Source organism: Salmo salar, chromosome 01 (assembly GCF_965601325.2).
Source record: "Salmo salar chromosome 01, fSalSal1, whole genome shotgun sequence".
NCBI lineage: Eukaryota > Metazoa > Chordata > Actinopteri > Salmoniformes > Salmonidae > Salmo > Salmo salar.
In genome coordinates this window covers 129,482,273-129,499,255 of record NC_138291.1, presented here as the reverse complement: position 1 = coordinate 129,499,255, position 16,983 = coordinate 129,482,273, and the positions used below count along the sequence as shown (strand labels likewise).

At 44.4% G+C, this 16,983-nt stretch overlaps 1 protein-coding gene across 7 annotated transcripts in view; it reads right to left on the bottom strand.

Moving 5' to 3' along the window:
* The window catches only part of LOC106584643 (ankyrin-3), a 112,037-nt gene that overhangs the window by 57,621 nt on the left and 37,433 nt on the right, over positions 1 to 16,983 (bottom strand). For 4 of the 7 annotated variants that reach the window (XM_082978797.1, XM_082978798.1, XM_082978803.1 and 1 more), the window contains 9 exons: positions 14,296 to 14,328; positions 13,314 to 13,538; positions 9,877 to 10,031; positions 8,380 to 8,591; positions 6,742 to 7,046; positions 3,744 to 3,972; positions 2,432 to 2,557; positions 1,488 to 1,613; positions 1,041 to 1,067 (listed from right to left, as the gene is read on the bottom strand). In XM_082978797.1, the coding sequence (XP_082834923.1) occupies positions 1,041 to 1,067; positions 1,488 to 1,613; positions 2,432 to 2,557; positions 3,744 to 3,972; positions 6,742 to 7,046; positions 8,380 to 8,591; positions 9,877 to 10,031; positions 13,314 to 13,538; positions 14,296 to 14,328 (1,438 nt within the window). The remainder of the gene's footprint in view (positions 1 to 1,040; positions 1,068 to 1,487; positions 1,614 to 2,431; positions 2,558 to 3,743; positions 3,973 to 6,741; positions 7,047 to 8,379; positions 8,592 to 9,876; positions 10,032 to 13,313; positions 13,539 to 14,295; positions 14,329 to 16,983) is intronic. The other 3 variants (XM_082978799.1, XM_082978800.1, XM_082978801.1) reach the window with 3 other exon arrangements.

Below are 16,983 nucleotides of genomic sequence, written 5' to 3'. Positions count from 1 at the left end.
GTTACATTAAAACACTCTACGTCCTTAACGGTAGCCTATTAACAACATATGTAAAGAAAATCAACCATGAATTGATTTCCTTTGGCTTTATTGGTAATGTAGAAAAGTGTTGTTATTAAAATCTAAGCAGTAAATCACCAACAGCGCTGCGTGGTTTAGTTAAAGAGTGTTTTCCTAAAGGGACAGATCAGGGGACATGGATGGATGGGTCGAGGTAGAGCCTGGTTAAGTTAAAGAGTGTTTTCCTAAAGGGACAGATCAGGGGACATGGAGGGATGGGTCGAGGTAGAGCCTGGTTAAGTTAAAGAGTATTTTCCTAAAGGGACAGATCAGGGGACATGGAGGGATGGGTCGAGGTAGAGCCAAGGGTTTACATTGGGACACATCATGCACTATGTGGATGCTAACAGTTCAGGAGCTTCACAGAAGCAGAGCTAAATGACCCAATGGCAGCAGCAGAGGCCACAGAGCAGTGCCATATTGACCAGCAAAGAGCAGTGCCGTATTGACCAGCAAAGAGCAGTGCCTTATTGAACAGCTAGGATACCAGAGAAGCACAGCCATGGAGATACAGGGGTAAAGGTCACCAGAGAAAGACAGCCATGGAGGTACAGGGGTAAAGGTCACCAGAGAAGCACAGCCATGGAGATACAAGGGTAAAGGTCACCAGAGAAGCACAGCCATGGAGGTACAGGGGTAAAGGTCACCAGAGAAGCACAGCCATGGAGGTACAGGGGTAAAGGTCACCAGAGAAGCACAGCCATGGAGGTACAGGGGTAAAGGTCACCAGAGAAGCACAGCCATGGAGGTACAGGGGTAAAGGTCACCAGAGAAGCACAGCCATGGAGGTACAGGGGTAAAGGTCACCAGAGAAGCACAGCCATGGAGATACAGGGGTAAAGGTCACCAGAGAAGCACAGCCATGGAGGTACAGGGGTAAAGGTCACCAGAGAAGCACAGCCATGGAGGTACAGGGGTAAAGGTCACCAGAGAAGCACAGCCATGGAGGTACAGGGGTAAAGGTCACCAGGGTACTGTACCTCTTCATCTGGGTCTGACTCCATTTCCTTGGGTTCCCAAGATGCATTGCAGATGCAGGCGGAATAAGGAGGGGAATGGACAGGATGTAAAAAGGAGTGATTGACAGAAAACAGTTAGAGAAGCCACCGCAAAGCCAGCAAAGAAAAACACAGAAAACAAACAGCATTGAAAATCCAACACTAACAGCAGATTGGAAGCCACAGAAACCACGGCAACAACCACAAAGTCAGCCAGTTGAAAAAAAGAGCAAGGCACCCAAAGCATGAAATCCCAAATCAGATGGGAGATTTGGTTGGCTAGGAAACAGCCAAAGATAACCACTATGAAGCTCAAAACAGATAAAAGACACACTTAGGAAGCACTTCACCTCTAGCATACTGCTCAATCCCCCTGAATGAGGATGGGATGACATGGAACACAGCCATTACGGCAGCCGAGTGCCTTACCTTCTTCAGCGCAGGGAGAGTGATGTTCAGGTTACACACGGCCGTCTGGGGGAAGCCCTTAGCGGTCTTAGTGGTCTCCTTCAGGAATGTCAGACGGCCACACGGCTCCTGGCTGTTGTCTCTGACCTAGAGAGGAACCAAAGCATTTAGGGTTTACGGCTCTTAATGCTATATGTTGTCTCTGACCTAGAGAGGAACCAAAGCATTTAGGGTTTACGTCTCTTAATGCTATATGTTGTCTCTGACCTAGAGAGGAACCAAAGCATTTAGGGTTTATGGCTCTTAATGCTATATGTTGTCTCTGACCTAGAGAGGAACCAAAGCATTTAGGGGATATTCAACACATGAAAGAATGCACCCAGTTTACGTCTCTTAAGGATATAGATCAACTCTACTACTGTGATGTCAGGAAACCTCTATCCTCAGAGTTCCTGAGGGTAAAATGAGTTCATGAAGGGAGAGTACTCAATAAAACCAGCAATCCAGTTCAGTAGGTGCGGACAGGGTCAGAACGGACCTGTTGGAGGGGTCACAGGATCCAGAGGGACGGAAAGCCCTGTTGCTGCAGTAGAGTTCAGGAAGCAGGTGACAGATCAATGAGAGGCAGGATGGAACGAGGTTATGGCCTCCAGGCCTTGTTCTAAAGAGGTTTGTTCCTATCAGTACTGGTTCCGTTGCAGCCTCCTACCCAGGCCATGAGTCAGTGGAGAACATCACGCAGCCTCCTACCCAGGCCATGAGTCAGTGGAGAACATCAAGCAGCCTCCTACCCAGGCCATGAGTCAGTGGAGAACATCACGCAGCCTCCTACCCAGGCCATGAGTCAGTGGAGAACATCACGCAGCCTCCTACCCAGGCCATGAGTCAGTGGAGAACATCAAGTAGCCGCCTACCCAGGCCATGAGTCAGTGGAGAACATCAAGACAGTAATAGAGTATGTGTACCTTCACACAGAAAGGAAGCCGGTTCTCTTTGAATGCGTAGAAGTTGAGCACCAATAGCTGTCCAGCCTTGGCCAGAGGAGCTAAGTTCCCATAGCAGTCCACATAGATGGGCCTCCCCTCCAGAACCTAGGAGACAACATCATCATTCAGAACAGGTGCATCAAAGCGGGAACAGAGAGACTGAAAAACAGCTTCTTTTTCCACTTTATATAATGTTTACATAACCTACATTACTCATCTCATATGTATATACTGTACTCTATACCATCTACTGCATCTTGCCTATGCCGTTCAGCCATCACTCATTCATATATTTATATGTACATATTCGTATTCATTCCTTTACACTTGTGTGTATAAGGTAGTTGTTGTGGGATTGTTAGGTTAGATTACTTGTTAGAGATTACTGCATGGTCGGAACTAGAAGCACAAGCATTTCGCTACACTCGCATTAACACCTGCTAACCATGTGTATGTGACAAATACATTTGATTTGATAATGACATCCTGGTCACACAGCTTGGTCCAACCATACAGTGTTCAAGTCCTTCTAGAATCATGTACGGTGTAGGAATACATTCCCTTCTAGAATCATGTACGGTGTAGGAATACATTCCCTTCTAGAATCATGTATGGTGTAGGAATACATTCCCTTCTAGAATCATGTATGGTGTAGGAATACATTCCCTTCTAGAATCATGTATGGTGTAGGAATACACTCCCTTCTAGAATCATGTATGGTGTAGGAATACATTCCATTCTAGAATCATGTATGGTGTAGGAATACATTCCCTTGTAGAATCATGTATGGTGTAGGAATACATTCCCTTCTAGAATCATGTATGGTGTAGGAATACATTCCCTTCTAGAATCATGTATGGTGTAGGAATACATTCCCTTCTAGAATCATGTATGGTGTAGGAATACATTCCCTTCTAGAATCATGTATAGTGTAGGAATACATTCCCTTCTAGAATCATGTACGGTGTAGGAATTCATTCCCTTCTAGAATCATGTACGGTGTAGGAATACATTCCCTTCTAGAATCATGTATGGTGTAGGAATACATTCCCTTCTAGAATCATGTATGGTGTAGGAATACATTCCCTTCTAGAATCATGTATGGTATAGGAATACATTCCCTTCTAGAATCATGTACGGTGTAGGAATACATTCCCTTCTAGAATCATGTACGGTGTAGGAATACATTTCCTTCTAGAATCATGTATGGTGTAGGAATACATTCCCCGGCATTGTGATGGATGAGAGCAGGAGATGTACATAGGAAGTGGAAGCAGCAGGTGAATCCCACCTCAATGTCTTTGCTCCTGGCCACCTCCTCAAAGTTCTCCTGCTGTTCCAGGGTTTTGTCCACCTTGTCGTCTGTCATACAGAAGCAGCGCAGGCGGGACTCCATAGGGTCGTTCATCTTGGCGAACACCACGAACTTGGCCATGTAAGGAACACAGATGAGCTCTCTGTACAGCTGGGTGGCCAGGCCTACAGTCTCTGGGATCTGGTGGCAGTCAGCAAGCCAGAACCTGAAACACAGAGGACAGAAACAGGTTATAAACACAAACAGAACAGGACAGATACAGGTTATAAACACACACAGAACAGGACAGATACAGGTTATAAACACACACAGAACAGGACAGATACAGGTTATAAACACACACAGAACAGATACAGGTTATAAACACACACAGAACAGGACAGATACAGGTTATAAACACACACAGAACAGGACAGCTACAGGTTACAAACACACACAGAACAGGACAGATACAGGTTATAAACACACACAGAACAGGACAGATACAGGTTATAAACACACACAGAACAGGACAGATACAGGTTATAAACACATACAGAACAGGACAGATACAGGTTATAAACACACATAGGACAGATACAGGTTATAAACACACACAGAACAGGACAGATACAGGTTATAAACACACACAGAACAGGACCGATACAGGTTATAAACACACACAGAACAGGACAGATACAGGTTATAAACAGACACAGAACAGGACAGATACAGGTTATAAACACACACAGAACAGGACAGATACAGGTTATAAACACACACAGAACAGGACGGATACAGGTTATAAACACACACAGAACAGGACAGATACAGGTCATAAACACACACAGAACAGGAGAGATACAGGTTATAAACACACACAGAACAGGACAGATACAGGTTATAAACACACAGAACAGGACAGATACAGGTTATAAACAGACACAGAACAGGACAGATACAGGTTATAAACACACACAGAACAGGACAGATACAGGTTATAAACACACACAGAACAGGACAGATACAGGTTATAAACACACACAGAACAGGACAGATACAGGTTATAAACACACAGAACAGGACAGATACAGGTTATAAACACACACAGAACAGGACAGATACAGGTCATAAACACACACAGAACAGGACAGATACAGGTTATAAACACACACAGAACAGGACAGATACAGGTTGTAAACACACACAGAACAGGACAGATACAGGTTATAAACACACACAGGACAGATACAGGTTATAAACACACACAGAACAGGACAGATACAGGTTATAAACACACACAGAACAGGACAGATACAGGTTATAAACACACACAGCACAGGACAGATACAGGTTATAAACACACACAGGGCAGATACAGGTTATAAACACACACAGAACAGGACAGATACAGGTCATAAACACACACAGAACAGGACAGATACAGGTTATAAACACACACAGGACAGATACAGGTTATAATGGTGATCTGAGGCTTGTGTGCAGCTTCTAGGCCATGGAAACCCATTTCATGAAACTCCTGACGAACAGTTCTTGTGTTGACTTTGCATCCAGAGGCAGTTTGAAACTCGGTAGTGAGTGTTGCAACCGAGGACAGACAATTTTTACGTACTACACGCTTCAGGTCTCTCCAGTCCCGTTCTGTGAGCTTGTGTGGCCTACCACCTCGTGGCTAAGCCGTTGTTGCTCCTAGGCATTTTCACTTCCCATTAACAGCACTTAAAGTTGACCGGGGCAGCTCTAGCAGGGCAGAACATTTGACGAACTGACTTGTTGGAAAGGTGGCATCCTATGACTGTGCCACGTTGAAAGTCACTGAGCTCTTCATGGCGTAATGAATTCATTTCAATTTACTGATTTCCTTATATGAACTGTAACTCAGTAAAATCTGTGAAATTCTGGGATGTTGAGTTTCCATTTTTGTTGAGTTTATGTTCTGAAATGTAATGTATTGTTTTGTTATTCAATCTGTATTACAATCATTTAAATGGACTTAATAACCCAGTAAAACCAGTAAACCCAGTTATGTTCCCTGTTGTCTAACTAAACTCAGCCTTACCTGGCAGAGACTGGTGGTGAAGGAGACAGTCTTACCTGGCAGAGACATTGGTGGTGAAGGAGACAGTCTTACCTGGCAGAGACTGGTGGTGAAGGAGACAGCCTTACCTGGCAGAGACATTGGTGGTGAAGGAGACAGTCTTACCTGGCAGAGACATTGGTGGTGAAGGAGACAGTCTTACCTGGCAGAGACTGGTGGTGAAGGAGACAGCCTTACCTGGCAGAGACATTGGTGGTGAAGGAGAAAGCCTTACCTGGCAGAGACATTGGTGGTGAAGGAGTCAGCCTTACCTGGCAGAGACATTGGTGGTGAAGGAGACAGTCTTACCTGGCAGAGACATTGGTGGTGAAGGAGACAGTCTTACCTGGCAGAGACTGGTGGTGAAGGAGACAGCCTTACCTGGCAGAGACATTGGTGGTGAAGGAGACAGTCTTACCTGGCAGAGACATTGGTGGTGAAGGAGACAGTCTTACCTGGCAGAGACTGGTGGTGAAGGAGACAGCCTTACCTGGCAGAGACATTGGTGGTGAAGGAGACAGTCTTACCTGGCAGAGACATTGGTGGTGAAGGAGACAGTCTTACCTGGCAGAGACATTGGTGGTGAAGGAGACAGTCTTACCTGGCAGAGACATTGGTGGTGAAGGAGACAGTCTTACCTGGCAGAGACATTGGTGGTGAAGGAGACAGTCTTACCTGGCAGAGACATTGGTGGTGAAGGAGACAGTATTACCTGGCAGAGACATTGGTGGTGAAGGAGACAGTATTACCTGGCAGAGACATTGGTGGTGAAGTAGACAGTCTTACCTGGCAGAGACATTGGTGGTGAAGGAGACAGTCTTACCTGGCAGAGACATTGGTAGTGAAGGAGACAGCCTTACCTGGCAGAGACATTGGTGGTGAAGGAGACAGTCTTACCTGGCAGAGACATTGGTGGTGAAGGAGACACAGTCGTTGACGAAGGTTAGGGGCGTGGTCCCAGTGATGTCCTCCCATTGGGCAGGAGAGGTTCCGCCGGTGATGCTGCATAGCAACCTCAGGCAGGGGGTGGAGTCTCCCTTGTAGCCGTTGCTAACCCCCTCCCCTGACAAGGGCGGGACCGGGATCGTCATGGTGATGGGTTTGTGGAACTTCCTGCGTCGAGGTTCTACCGTCACTATGGGGCTGAATGTCGCCCGGTTACCAAGGATCTTCTGCACCATGTCATCAGGAGCCGGCTGGGCCTAGAACCAATCAGAATCGATGTTCATAATAAGCCAATCAGAAATGCCGTTCCTCAGTTAAAACACGCCTCCTATCCTTATTCAACAAGTGATTAATTATGTTCCCAGAACAGTTCAGCTCATAACAACTACAGTAACCAGGTACAGTGTGATGGTTTACCTGTTCCCAGAACAGTTCTGCTCATAACAATTAGAGTAACCAGGTACAGTGTGATGGTTTACCTGTTCCCAGAACAGTTCTGCTCATAACAACTACAGTAACCAGGTACAGTGTGATGGTTTACCTGTTCCCAGAACAGTTCTGCTCATAACAATTACAGTAACCAGGTACAGTGTGATGGTTTACCTGTTCCCAGAACAGTTCAGCTCATAACAACTACAGTAACCAGGTACAGTGTGATGGTTTACCTGTTCCCAGAAGAGTTCAGCTCATAACAACTACAGTAAACAGGTACAGTGTGATGGTTTACTTGTTCCCAGAACAGTTCAGCTCATAACAACTACAGTAAACAGGTACAGTGTGATGGTTTACCTGTTCCCAGAACAGTTCAGCTCATAACAATTACAGTAACCAGGTACAGTGTGATGGTTTACCTGTTCCCAGAACAGTTCAGCTCATAACAACTACAGTAACCAGGTACAGTGTGATGGTTTACCTGTTCCCAGAAGAGTTCAGCTCATAACAACTACAGTAAACAGGTACAGTGTGATGGTTTACCTGTTCCCAGAACAGTTCAGCTCATAACAACTACAGTAAACAGGTACAGTGTGATGGTTTACCTGTTCCCAGAACAGTTCAGCTCATAACAACTACAGTAACCAGGTACAGTGTGATCGTTCACCTGTTCCCAGAACAGTTCAGGTACAGTGTGATGGTTTACCTGTTCCCAGAACAGTTCTGCTCATAACAACTACAGTAACCAGGAACATTGTGATGGTTTACCTGTTCCCAGAACAGTGCAGGTACAGTGTGATGGTTTACCTGTTTCCAGAACAGTTCAGGTACAGTGTGATGGTTTACCTGTTCCCAGAACAGTTCAGGTACAGTGTGATGGTTTACCTGTTTCCAGAAGGGTTCAGGAACAGTGTGATGGTTTACCTGTTCCCAGAACAGTTCAGGTACAGTGTGATGGTTTACCTGTTCCCAGAACAGTTCAGGTACAGTGTGATGGTTTACCTGTTTCCAGAAGGGTTCAGGTACAGTGTGATGGTTTACCTGTTCCCAGAACAGTTCAGGTACAGTGTGATGGTTTACCTGTTCCCAGAACAGTTCAGGTACAGTGTGATGGTTTACCTGTTCCCAGAACAGTTCAGGTACAGTGACCAGACCAACCTGCAGTCCCACGCGTATCTTCTTGGTGAGAGCCCCCTCGGGGAAGGAGGCCTGGACCAATGGAAGTGTCAGGCTGGAGAGGACTCCTCCCTCAGGGCCCATCTGGCTGCTCTCCTGTCTGATACGAGACACCACCGCAAAGTACTGTGGGAAATCCTTGGTAATGATGCGACAGATACGCTTCTTCTCCAGGTCCTTGGCACTGTCCAGCTCTGTGGAGGTAGAGACAACATAATGATTATTACACTGAACTGTCCAGCTCTGTGGAGGTAGAGACAACAAAATGATTATTACACTGAACTGTCCAGCTCTGTGGAGGTAGAGACAACAAAATGATTATTACACTGAACTGTCCAGCTCTGTGGAGGTAGAGACAACAGAATGATTATCACACTGAACTGTCCAGCTCTGTGGAGGTAGAGACAACAGAATGATTATCACACTGAACTGTCCAGCTCTGTGGAGGTAGAGACAACAGAATGATTATCACACTGAACTGTCCAGCTCTGTGGAGGTAGAGACAACAGAATGATTATCACACTGAACTGTCCAGCTCTGTGGAGGTAGAGACAACAGAATGATTATCACACTGAACTGTCCAGCTCTGTGGAGGTAGAGACAACAGAATGATTATCACACTGAACTGTCCAGTTCTGTGGAGGTAGAGACAACATAATTATTATCACACTGAACTGTCCAGCTCTGTGGAGGTAGAGACAACAGAATGATTATCACACTGAACTGTCCAGCTCTGTGGAGGTAGAAACAACAGAATGATTATCACACTGAACTGTCCAGCTCTGTGGAGGTAGAGGCAACAGAATGATTATCATACTGAACTGTCCAGCTTTGTGGAGGTAGAGGCAACTGAATGAGTATCACACTGAACTGTCCAGCTCTGTGGAGGAAGAGACAACAGAATGATTATCACACTGAACTGTCCAGCTCTGTGGCGGTAGAGACAACAGAATGATTATCACACTGAACTGTCCAGCTCTGTGGAGGTAGAGACAACAGAATGATTATCACACTGAACTGTCCAGCTCTGTGGAGGTAGAGACAACAGAATGATTATCACACTGAACTGTCCAGCTCTGTGGAGGTAGAGACAACAGAATGATTATCACACTGAACTGTCCAGCTCTGTGGAGGTAGATAAAAGTCCAAACCTTCATCCATCTCAATGATAGTCCTATAATATAGTCCAAACCTTCATCCATCTCAATGATAGTCCTATAATATAGTCCAAACCTTCATCCATCTCAATGATAGTCCTATAATATAGTCCAAACCTTCATCCATCTCAATGATAGTCCTATAATATAGTCCAAACCTTCATCCATCTCAATGATAGTCCTATAATATAGTCCAAACCTTCATCCATCTCAATGATAGTTCTATAATATAGTCCAAACCTTCATCCATCTCAATGATAGTCCTATAATATAGTCCAAACCTTCATCCATCTCAATGATAGTCCTATTTTATAGTCCAAACCTTCATCCATGCCGTTGAGCAGCTCATTGAGGTCATCAGTCTTGCAGTCATACTGATGTTCCTTCCAGGTCTCTCCATTCTCACTCCTCAGCATGATCAGCTCTCTCTCCTTCCCCCTCATAGAACCAAAATGGGGGATCTCCACGATCACAGGGCTGTAAGGGTGAAACCACAGGGCTTTCTCAGTGGTTACACAGAAACTACAACGCTACGGCCCCAATATGGCCGCCCCTCCTGAGCCGACTGGGATGACAGAGGAGAGGTGAAGATGCTGTTGGTATGATGTCACGTGACTTCTATACTCATATCGGACGTTGTTGTTGGAGAGGTATTGAAGATGAGGATGGGAGGTGCACATGCAGACCACATAGACCTGAAAGGCTTTCATGGTAGCATCTGTAATGGAATGGGAACATAGACCTGAAAGGCTTTCATGGTAGCATCTATAATGGAATGGGAACATAGACCTGAAAGGCTTTCATGGTAGCATCTGTAATGGAATGGGAACATACGTCAGTAAGCTGGGTTTATTAGAACAGACGCGATGCATGGAGCAGTTAGACAAGTCTGAAGCTGACGAGAAGCTGCACTATGTGAAGGTACAGAGTCCCAGTACGAGATCTCAGAATGACACAGAACTGGAAAAGAACCAGTGTTGTAGCCATGATATAACCGTATCCTATAAAACGCCACAGAGGAGAATTACACACAAAACATAACTCAAGAGGAAGAATTCATATGAAGCCTCATTTTGTATTTTATCTAGCAAATTGAAAACTTGTATGAAACAAATGTCAAGATGTAAGTCCCTCCTTGCAATCTACTCCCCTTCTGGACGTTAAAGTGACCTAGTGAGGGGAGAAGAAACCTCTCAGAGACTGAGGACATAGAGACCCAGCCTTCTCCATCATTCAGATCAAAGTTATCTCATATTGTTAAGGGAGGTTTCAGGCTAGTAACCAAACATGGGAAAGGATCAACAGTCCTGATAGCAGGATACTGGTGCAGCAGTGAGTATCATGCCCAACAAGCAGGAAGAGCTGAAACAGCCAGGAGGGGAAAAGCCCAAGCTAGCACAAGCTAACAGGTAACATCTTTCAGTGACACACAACGTCCACTGAAAGATTCAACACAGATACGAATGGAGGTGGTTAGAACTCAGAATCACGTGGTCGTCATGGAGATGGTGCTAATATTACCTAGCATGGACAGCCTGACGTCTCTCTATGGCAGTGGTAATCACATGGTCGTCATGGAGATGGTGCTAATATTACCTAGCATGGACAGCCTGACGTCTCTATGGCAGTGGTAATCACATGGTCGTCATGGAGTTGGTGCTAATATTACCTAGCATGGACAGCCTGACGTCTCTCTATGGCAGTGGTAATCACATGGTCGTCATGGAGATGGTGCTAATATTACCTAGCATGGACAGCCTGATGTCTCCATGGCAGTGGTAATCACATGGTCGTCATGGAGATGGTGCTAATATTACCTAGCATGGACAGCCTGACGTCTCTCTATGGCAGTGGTAATCACATGGTCGTCATGGAGATGGTGCTAATATTACCTAGCATGGACAGCCTGATGTCTCTCTATGGCAGTGGTAATCACATGGTCGTCATGGAGATGGTACTAATATTACCTAGCATGGACAGCCTGACGTCTCTCTATGGTAGTGGTAATCACATGGTCGTCATGGAGATGGTGCTAATATTACCTAGCATGGACAGCCTGATGTCTCTATGGCAGTGGTAATCACATGGTCGTCATGGAGATGGTGCTAATATTACCTAGCATGGACAGCCTGATGTCTCTCTATGGCAGTGGTAATCACATGGTCGTCATGAAGATGATGCTAATATTACCTAGCATGGCAGTGGTTCCCAAACTGTGGGGCGTGCCCCCCCCCCCAATAATTTTTTTAATAAAAATATACTTACTTAAACCTAAATAAACTTTAAACTTACTCTTTCTAAATTTTCTAAATTCGGTAGTGCATCATCAGTTCCTCTTGTAATGTTAGTCATTTTTTCACTTAGGTTTTTTAGCCAATAGATATTGTTGTAATTTTTTAGTCACTCAAATATCACATGAATACAATGCTTTTAACATGCAAACTTCTCAACACCAACAAGAACAGTGCTTGAGCCCATATAAATAGACGTGGCACACAGAACAGTGCTTGAGCCCATATAAATAGACGTGGCGCAGGCGTGTGCAGGCCGGGGTGGGGGTGGGGCACAGGATGTTCCCCTGGAAAGGGGGGCCCAGAGTGAAAAAGTTTGGGAACCCCAGGTCTATGGGATGGTCCTAATATTATCTATCATGGACAGTCTGATGTCTCTCTAAGGGATGCTCCTCCTACCCAATAAACTTAGTTCCTGGTGGCCCCAGCTGCAGGACTCGGCTAACCAACATCTCTCCATCGTCTAGACATGGGAGCTTTCTAGGAAGGTGCAGTTTACTGAGTCACATCCAAGCAGCGATAAGAGACACAGAAGATCATATGAGCAACAAACGGCATTCCTACAAAACAGAACAAATGGCCATCTGACCACACCTAAAGTGGTCTGTGATGCTACCGCTAAGACATCATTAGCATCACTGTGTGGAGGCTAGTCCTCTAAAACACCATTAGCATCACTGTGTGGAGGCTAGTTCTGTGATGCTACCTCTAAGACATCATTAGCATCACTGCGTGGAGGCTAGTCCTGTGATGCTACCTCTAAGACATCATTAGCATCACTGTGTGGAGGCTAGTTCTGTGATGCTACCTCTAAGACACCATTAGCATCACTGTGTGGAGGCTAGTCCTGTGATGCTACCTCTAAGACACCATTAGCATCACTGTGTGGAGGCTAGTCCTGTGATGCTACCTCTAAGACACCATTAGCATCACTGTGTGGAGGCTAGTCCTGTGATGCTACCTCTAAGACACCATTAGCATCACTGTGTGGAGGCTAGTCCTGTGATGCTACCTCTAAGACATCATTAGCATCACTGCGTGGAGGATAGTCCTGTGATGCTACCTCTATGACACCATTAGCATCACTGTGTGGAGGCTAGTTCTGTGATGCTACCTCTAGACTATAAGCAGTCTTTCTATGAAGTGTTGAACTATGGAGACTATAAGCAGTCTCTTTCTATGACTATCCAACACATGGTAGAAGTGTTCAACTATGTAGAGTAGTGGTATCTGCAGGATGCTATGTGAAGAAGCAGCAGACTGACCTACAATACTTTATTAGTGCTGGGGTCTACTGGGGTGTGTGTTGGCATGGGAACAAAGGTGGGCAAGCTCCTCTATCTAAACACTGAAACACCAAACTATAACAAATCAACACCAAACACTACAAGAATAGATGGCTTCCATGGAGATGAGGAAAGAAGCATCAAAACGAACAAACAGGTAAATAAACAATGTGAAGGCCTACCCCAGGAACTGAGCTCCAGCAGGCCCCACCTCCACCAGCCTGCTGGCCAATCCCTCTCCATCCACCATCGGTGGGGGCGTGGCCAGCTTGTGCCTCTTCGCCAGGCGGCAGGTGATGCGTGTCGGAGCCGTGCACTTCCTGGGCGGGATGATGATGCGCATTCCGTTATGACGACTCCCCCGCATGGAGCCGCCGCGTGCATCCACCATGAAACTGACCAGGAACCTACAGGGAGGGAGGGAGGGAGGGGGAGAGAGGGAGGGAGGGAGGGGGGAGAGAGGGGAGGGGGGGAAGGGGGAAGGAGGGAGGGAGGAGTGAGGGAGGGGATGGGGGAGTGAGGGAGGGGGGGAGGGGATGGGATGGGGAAGGAGGAAGGGGGGATGGAGGAGGGGGATGGAGGGAGGGAGGAGAGAGGGGAGGGGGGGGGGAAGGAGGGAGGGAGGGAGGGAGGGAGGGAGGGAGGGAGGGAGGGAGGGAGGGAGGGGGGAGGGGATGGGGGAGGGAGGGAGGGGGGAGTGAGGGAGGGGATGGGGGAGGGAGGGAGGGAGGGGGGATGGAGGGAGGGAGGGAGGGTGTTAGGTTATGGCTGATAGTGCATTTTTATTCACTCTGCTAGTTAGTCCATTTACTACAACAACATGGTTGTTAGGTTATGGCTGATAGTGTTGAGGATGCCTGCGAAAACTCAGCCAACACAAACTATATCAATATGAAATTAATGGGACTGGTGTCAGTTTAAGAATAACACCTACAAATCTAGACACAAGAATGGGAGAATGTAATCTATTGTGGGCTACTTGTAATAATGTCATTCCTATCTTCCCATGTGTCTCTTTTCTAAGTGTTGAGGTTGATTACAGATCAAACAAGCACATAGAGAAACCGTGGCAACAGTAACCATGGTAACAGAAACTGTGGTAACAGAAACCGTGATAGCAACATAGAGTAACCGAGGTAACAACAGAGAGTAACCAATCATCACCTGGAGTCATACTGAGGTAGAGGAGAGGAAAGGCTGCAGGAGGAGAGGAAGAGGAGGAAAAAGGAGCAGGAAAAACCACAGTCATCATTATGAGTCATGCTAGGGGGTTAAATAAAGACAGAAAAAACTAGTACTATAAATAAACTAGTACTATAAATAAAGTAGAAGTATAAATAAACTAGTACTATAAACTAGTACTATAAATAAACTAGTACTATAAACTAGTACTATAAACTAGTACTATGAATAATCTAGCACAAAAAATGTAGTAGTACTATAAACAAATACTACAAATGAACGTAGTACTCTAAATAAAGTAGTACTATAAATAAAGTAGTACTATATATGAGCTAGTACTATACATGAACTAGGGTCAGTCTGTCATATCTGGAGTATTTCTCTTGTCTTTTCCGGTGTCCTATGTGAATTTGAAATATGCTCTCTCTAATTCTCTCTTTTTCTTTCTTTCTCTCTCTCGGAGGACCTGAGCCCTAGGACCATGCCTCAGGACTACCTGGCTTGATGACTCCTTGCTGTCCCCAGTTCACCTGGCCATGCTGCTGCTCCAGTTCCAACTGTTCTGCCTGCAGCTATGGAACCCTGACCTGTTCACCGGACGTGCTACCTGTCCCAGACCTGTTGTCCCAGACCTGCTGGAACCCTGACCTATTCACCGGACGTGCTACCTGTCCCAGACCTGCTGTTTTCAACTCTCTAGAGACAGCAGGAGCGGTAGAGATACTCTCAAAGATCGGCTATGAAAAAGCCAACTGACACTTACTCCTGTGTTACTGACTTGTTGCACCCTCGACAACTACTATGATTATTATTATTTGACAATGCTGGTCATTTATGAACATTTGAACATCTACTGTTATAATCTCCACCCGGCACAGCCAGAAGAGGACTGGCCACCCCTCATAGCCTGGTTCCTCTCTAGGTTTCTTCCTAGGTTTTGGCCTTTCTAGGGAGTTTTTCCTAGCCACCGTGCTTCTACACTTGCATTGCTTGCTGTTTGGGGTTTTAGGTTGGGTTTCTGTACAGCACTTTGAGATATCAGCTGATGTAAGAAGGGCTATATAAATACATTTGATTTGATTTGAATATAAACAAACTAATACTATAAATAAACTAATACTATGAATAAACTAGTACTATAAACAACATAGTACTATAAACAACGTAGTACTATCAATAAACTAGGACTATAAATGACTTAGTACTATAAATGAAGTAGTACTATAAATGAAGTACGACTATACATAAACTTTTACCATAAACAAACTAGTGTTATACATAAACTAGTTCTATAAATAAACTAGTACCTTAAATTAAGTAGTACAATAAAAGAAGAAGTACTATAAATAAACAAGTATTATAAATAAACTAGTACTATAAATGAAGAAGTCAATTTCAATAAAGTGGTACCATAAATTAAGTCGTTCTTCAAATAAACTAGTACTATAAACAAGTACTATAAACTAGTGCTACTAATAAACTAGTACTATCAATGAGGTAGTAATATAAATAAATTAGTATAATACATGAACTAGTACTATCAACTAGTACAATAAATGAAGTAGTACTATAAATAAATTAGTACTTTACATTAACTAGTACTACAAACAAATTAGTACTATAAATGAAGTAGAACTATAAATGAAGTAGCACTATAAATGAAGTAGTACAATACATAAACTTGTACTATACATAAACTTGTACGATACATACACTTCTACTATAAATAAACTAGTGCTACACATAAACTAGTCCTATAAATAAAGTAGTGCTACAAAAAACTAGTACTATAAATGAAGTAGTACTATAAATAATACTAGTACTATAAATAAACTAGTACTATAAATGAAGCAGTAATTTTAAATAAACTAGTACTAGAAATGAAGTAGTACTATAAATAACTAGTACCATACATAAACTAGCACAATGAATAAATTAGTACTATACATAAACTAGTACTACACATAAACTAGTACTATAAATGAAGTAGTACTAGTACACCGGGCTCCCGAGTGGCGCAGCAGTCTAAGGCACTGCATCTCAATAAAGTAGTACTATACATTAAGTAGTACTATACATCAACTAGTACTATACATCAACTAGCACTATAATGAAGTAGTACTGTAAATAAACTAGTACAATAAATTAAGTAGTACTATAGTACTAGAAATAAACGAGTACTATATAAACTAGTAGTAGAAACAATCTAGGACTATAAATGAAGTAGTACTATGAATAAACTAATACTACTATTATGATATAGGGAGGATGAAGAAACAGAGAATTTCAGGAAAGAAGGAGGAAATAAAGGATAGTTAGATCCTATTCACTGAAAGAGAGAGCGAGAGAGAGAGAGAAAAGAGAGAGACAGAGAGAGAGAGAGCGAGAGACAGAGAGAGAGAGAGAGAGAGAGAGACAGAGAGAGAGAGAGAGAGAGAGAGAGCGAGAGAGAGAGAGAGAGAGAGAGAGAGAGAGAGAGAGAGACAGAGAGAGAGACAGAGACAGAGAGACAGAGAGAGACACAGACAGAGAGAGAGAGAGACAGAGAGAGAGAGACACACAGAGAGAGAGAGAGACACAGAGAGAGAGAGAGAGAGAGAGAGAGAGAGAGAGAGACACACAGAGAGAGAGAGAGACAGAGAGAGAGAGAGAGAGAGACAGAGAGAGAGA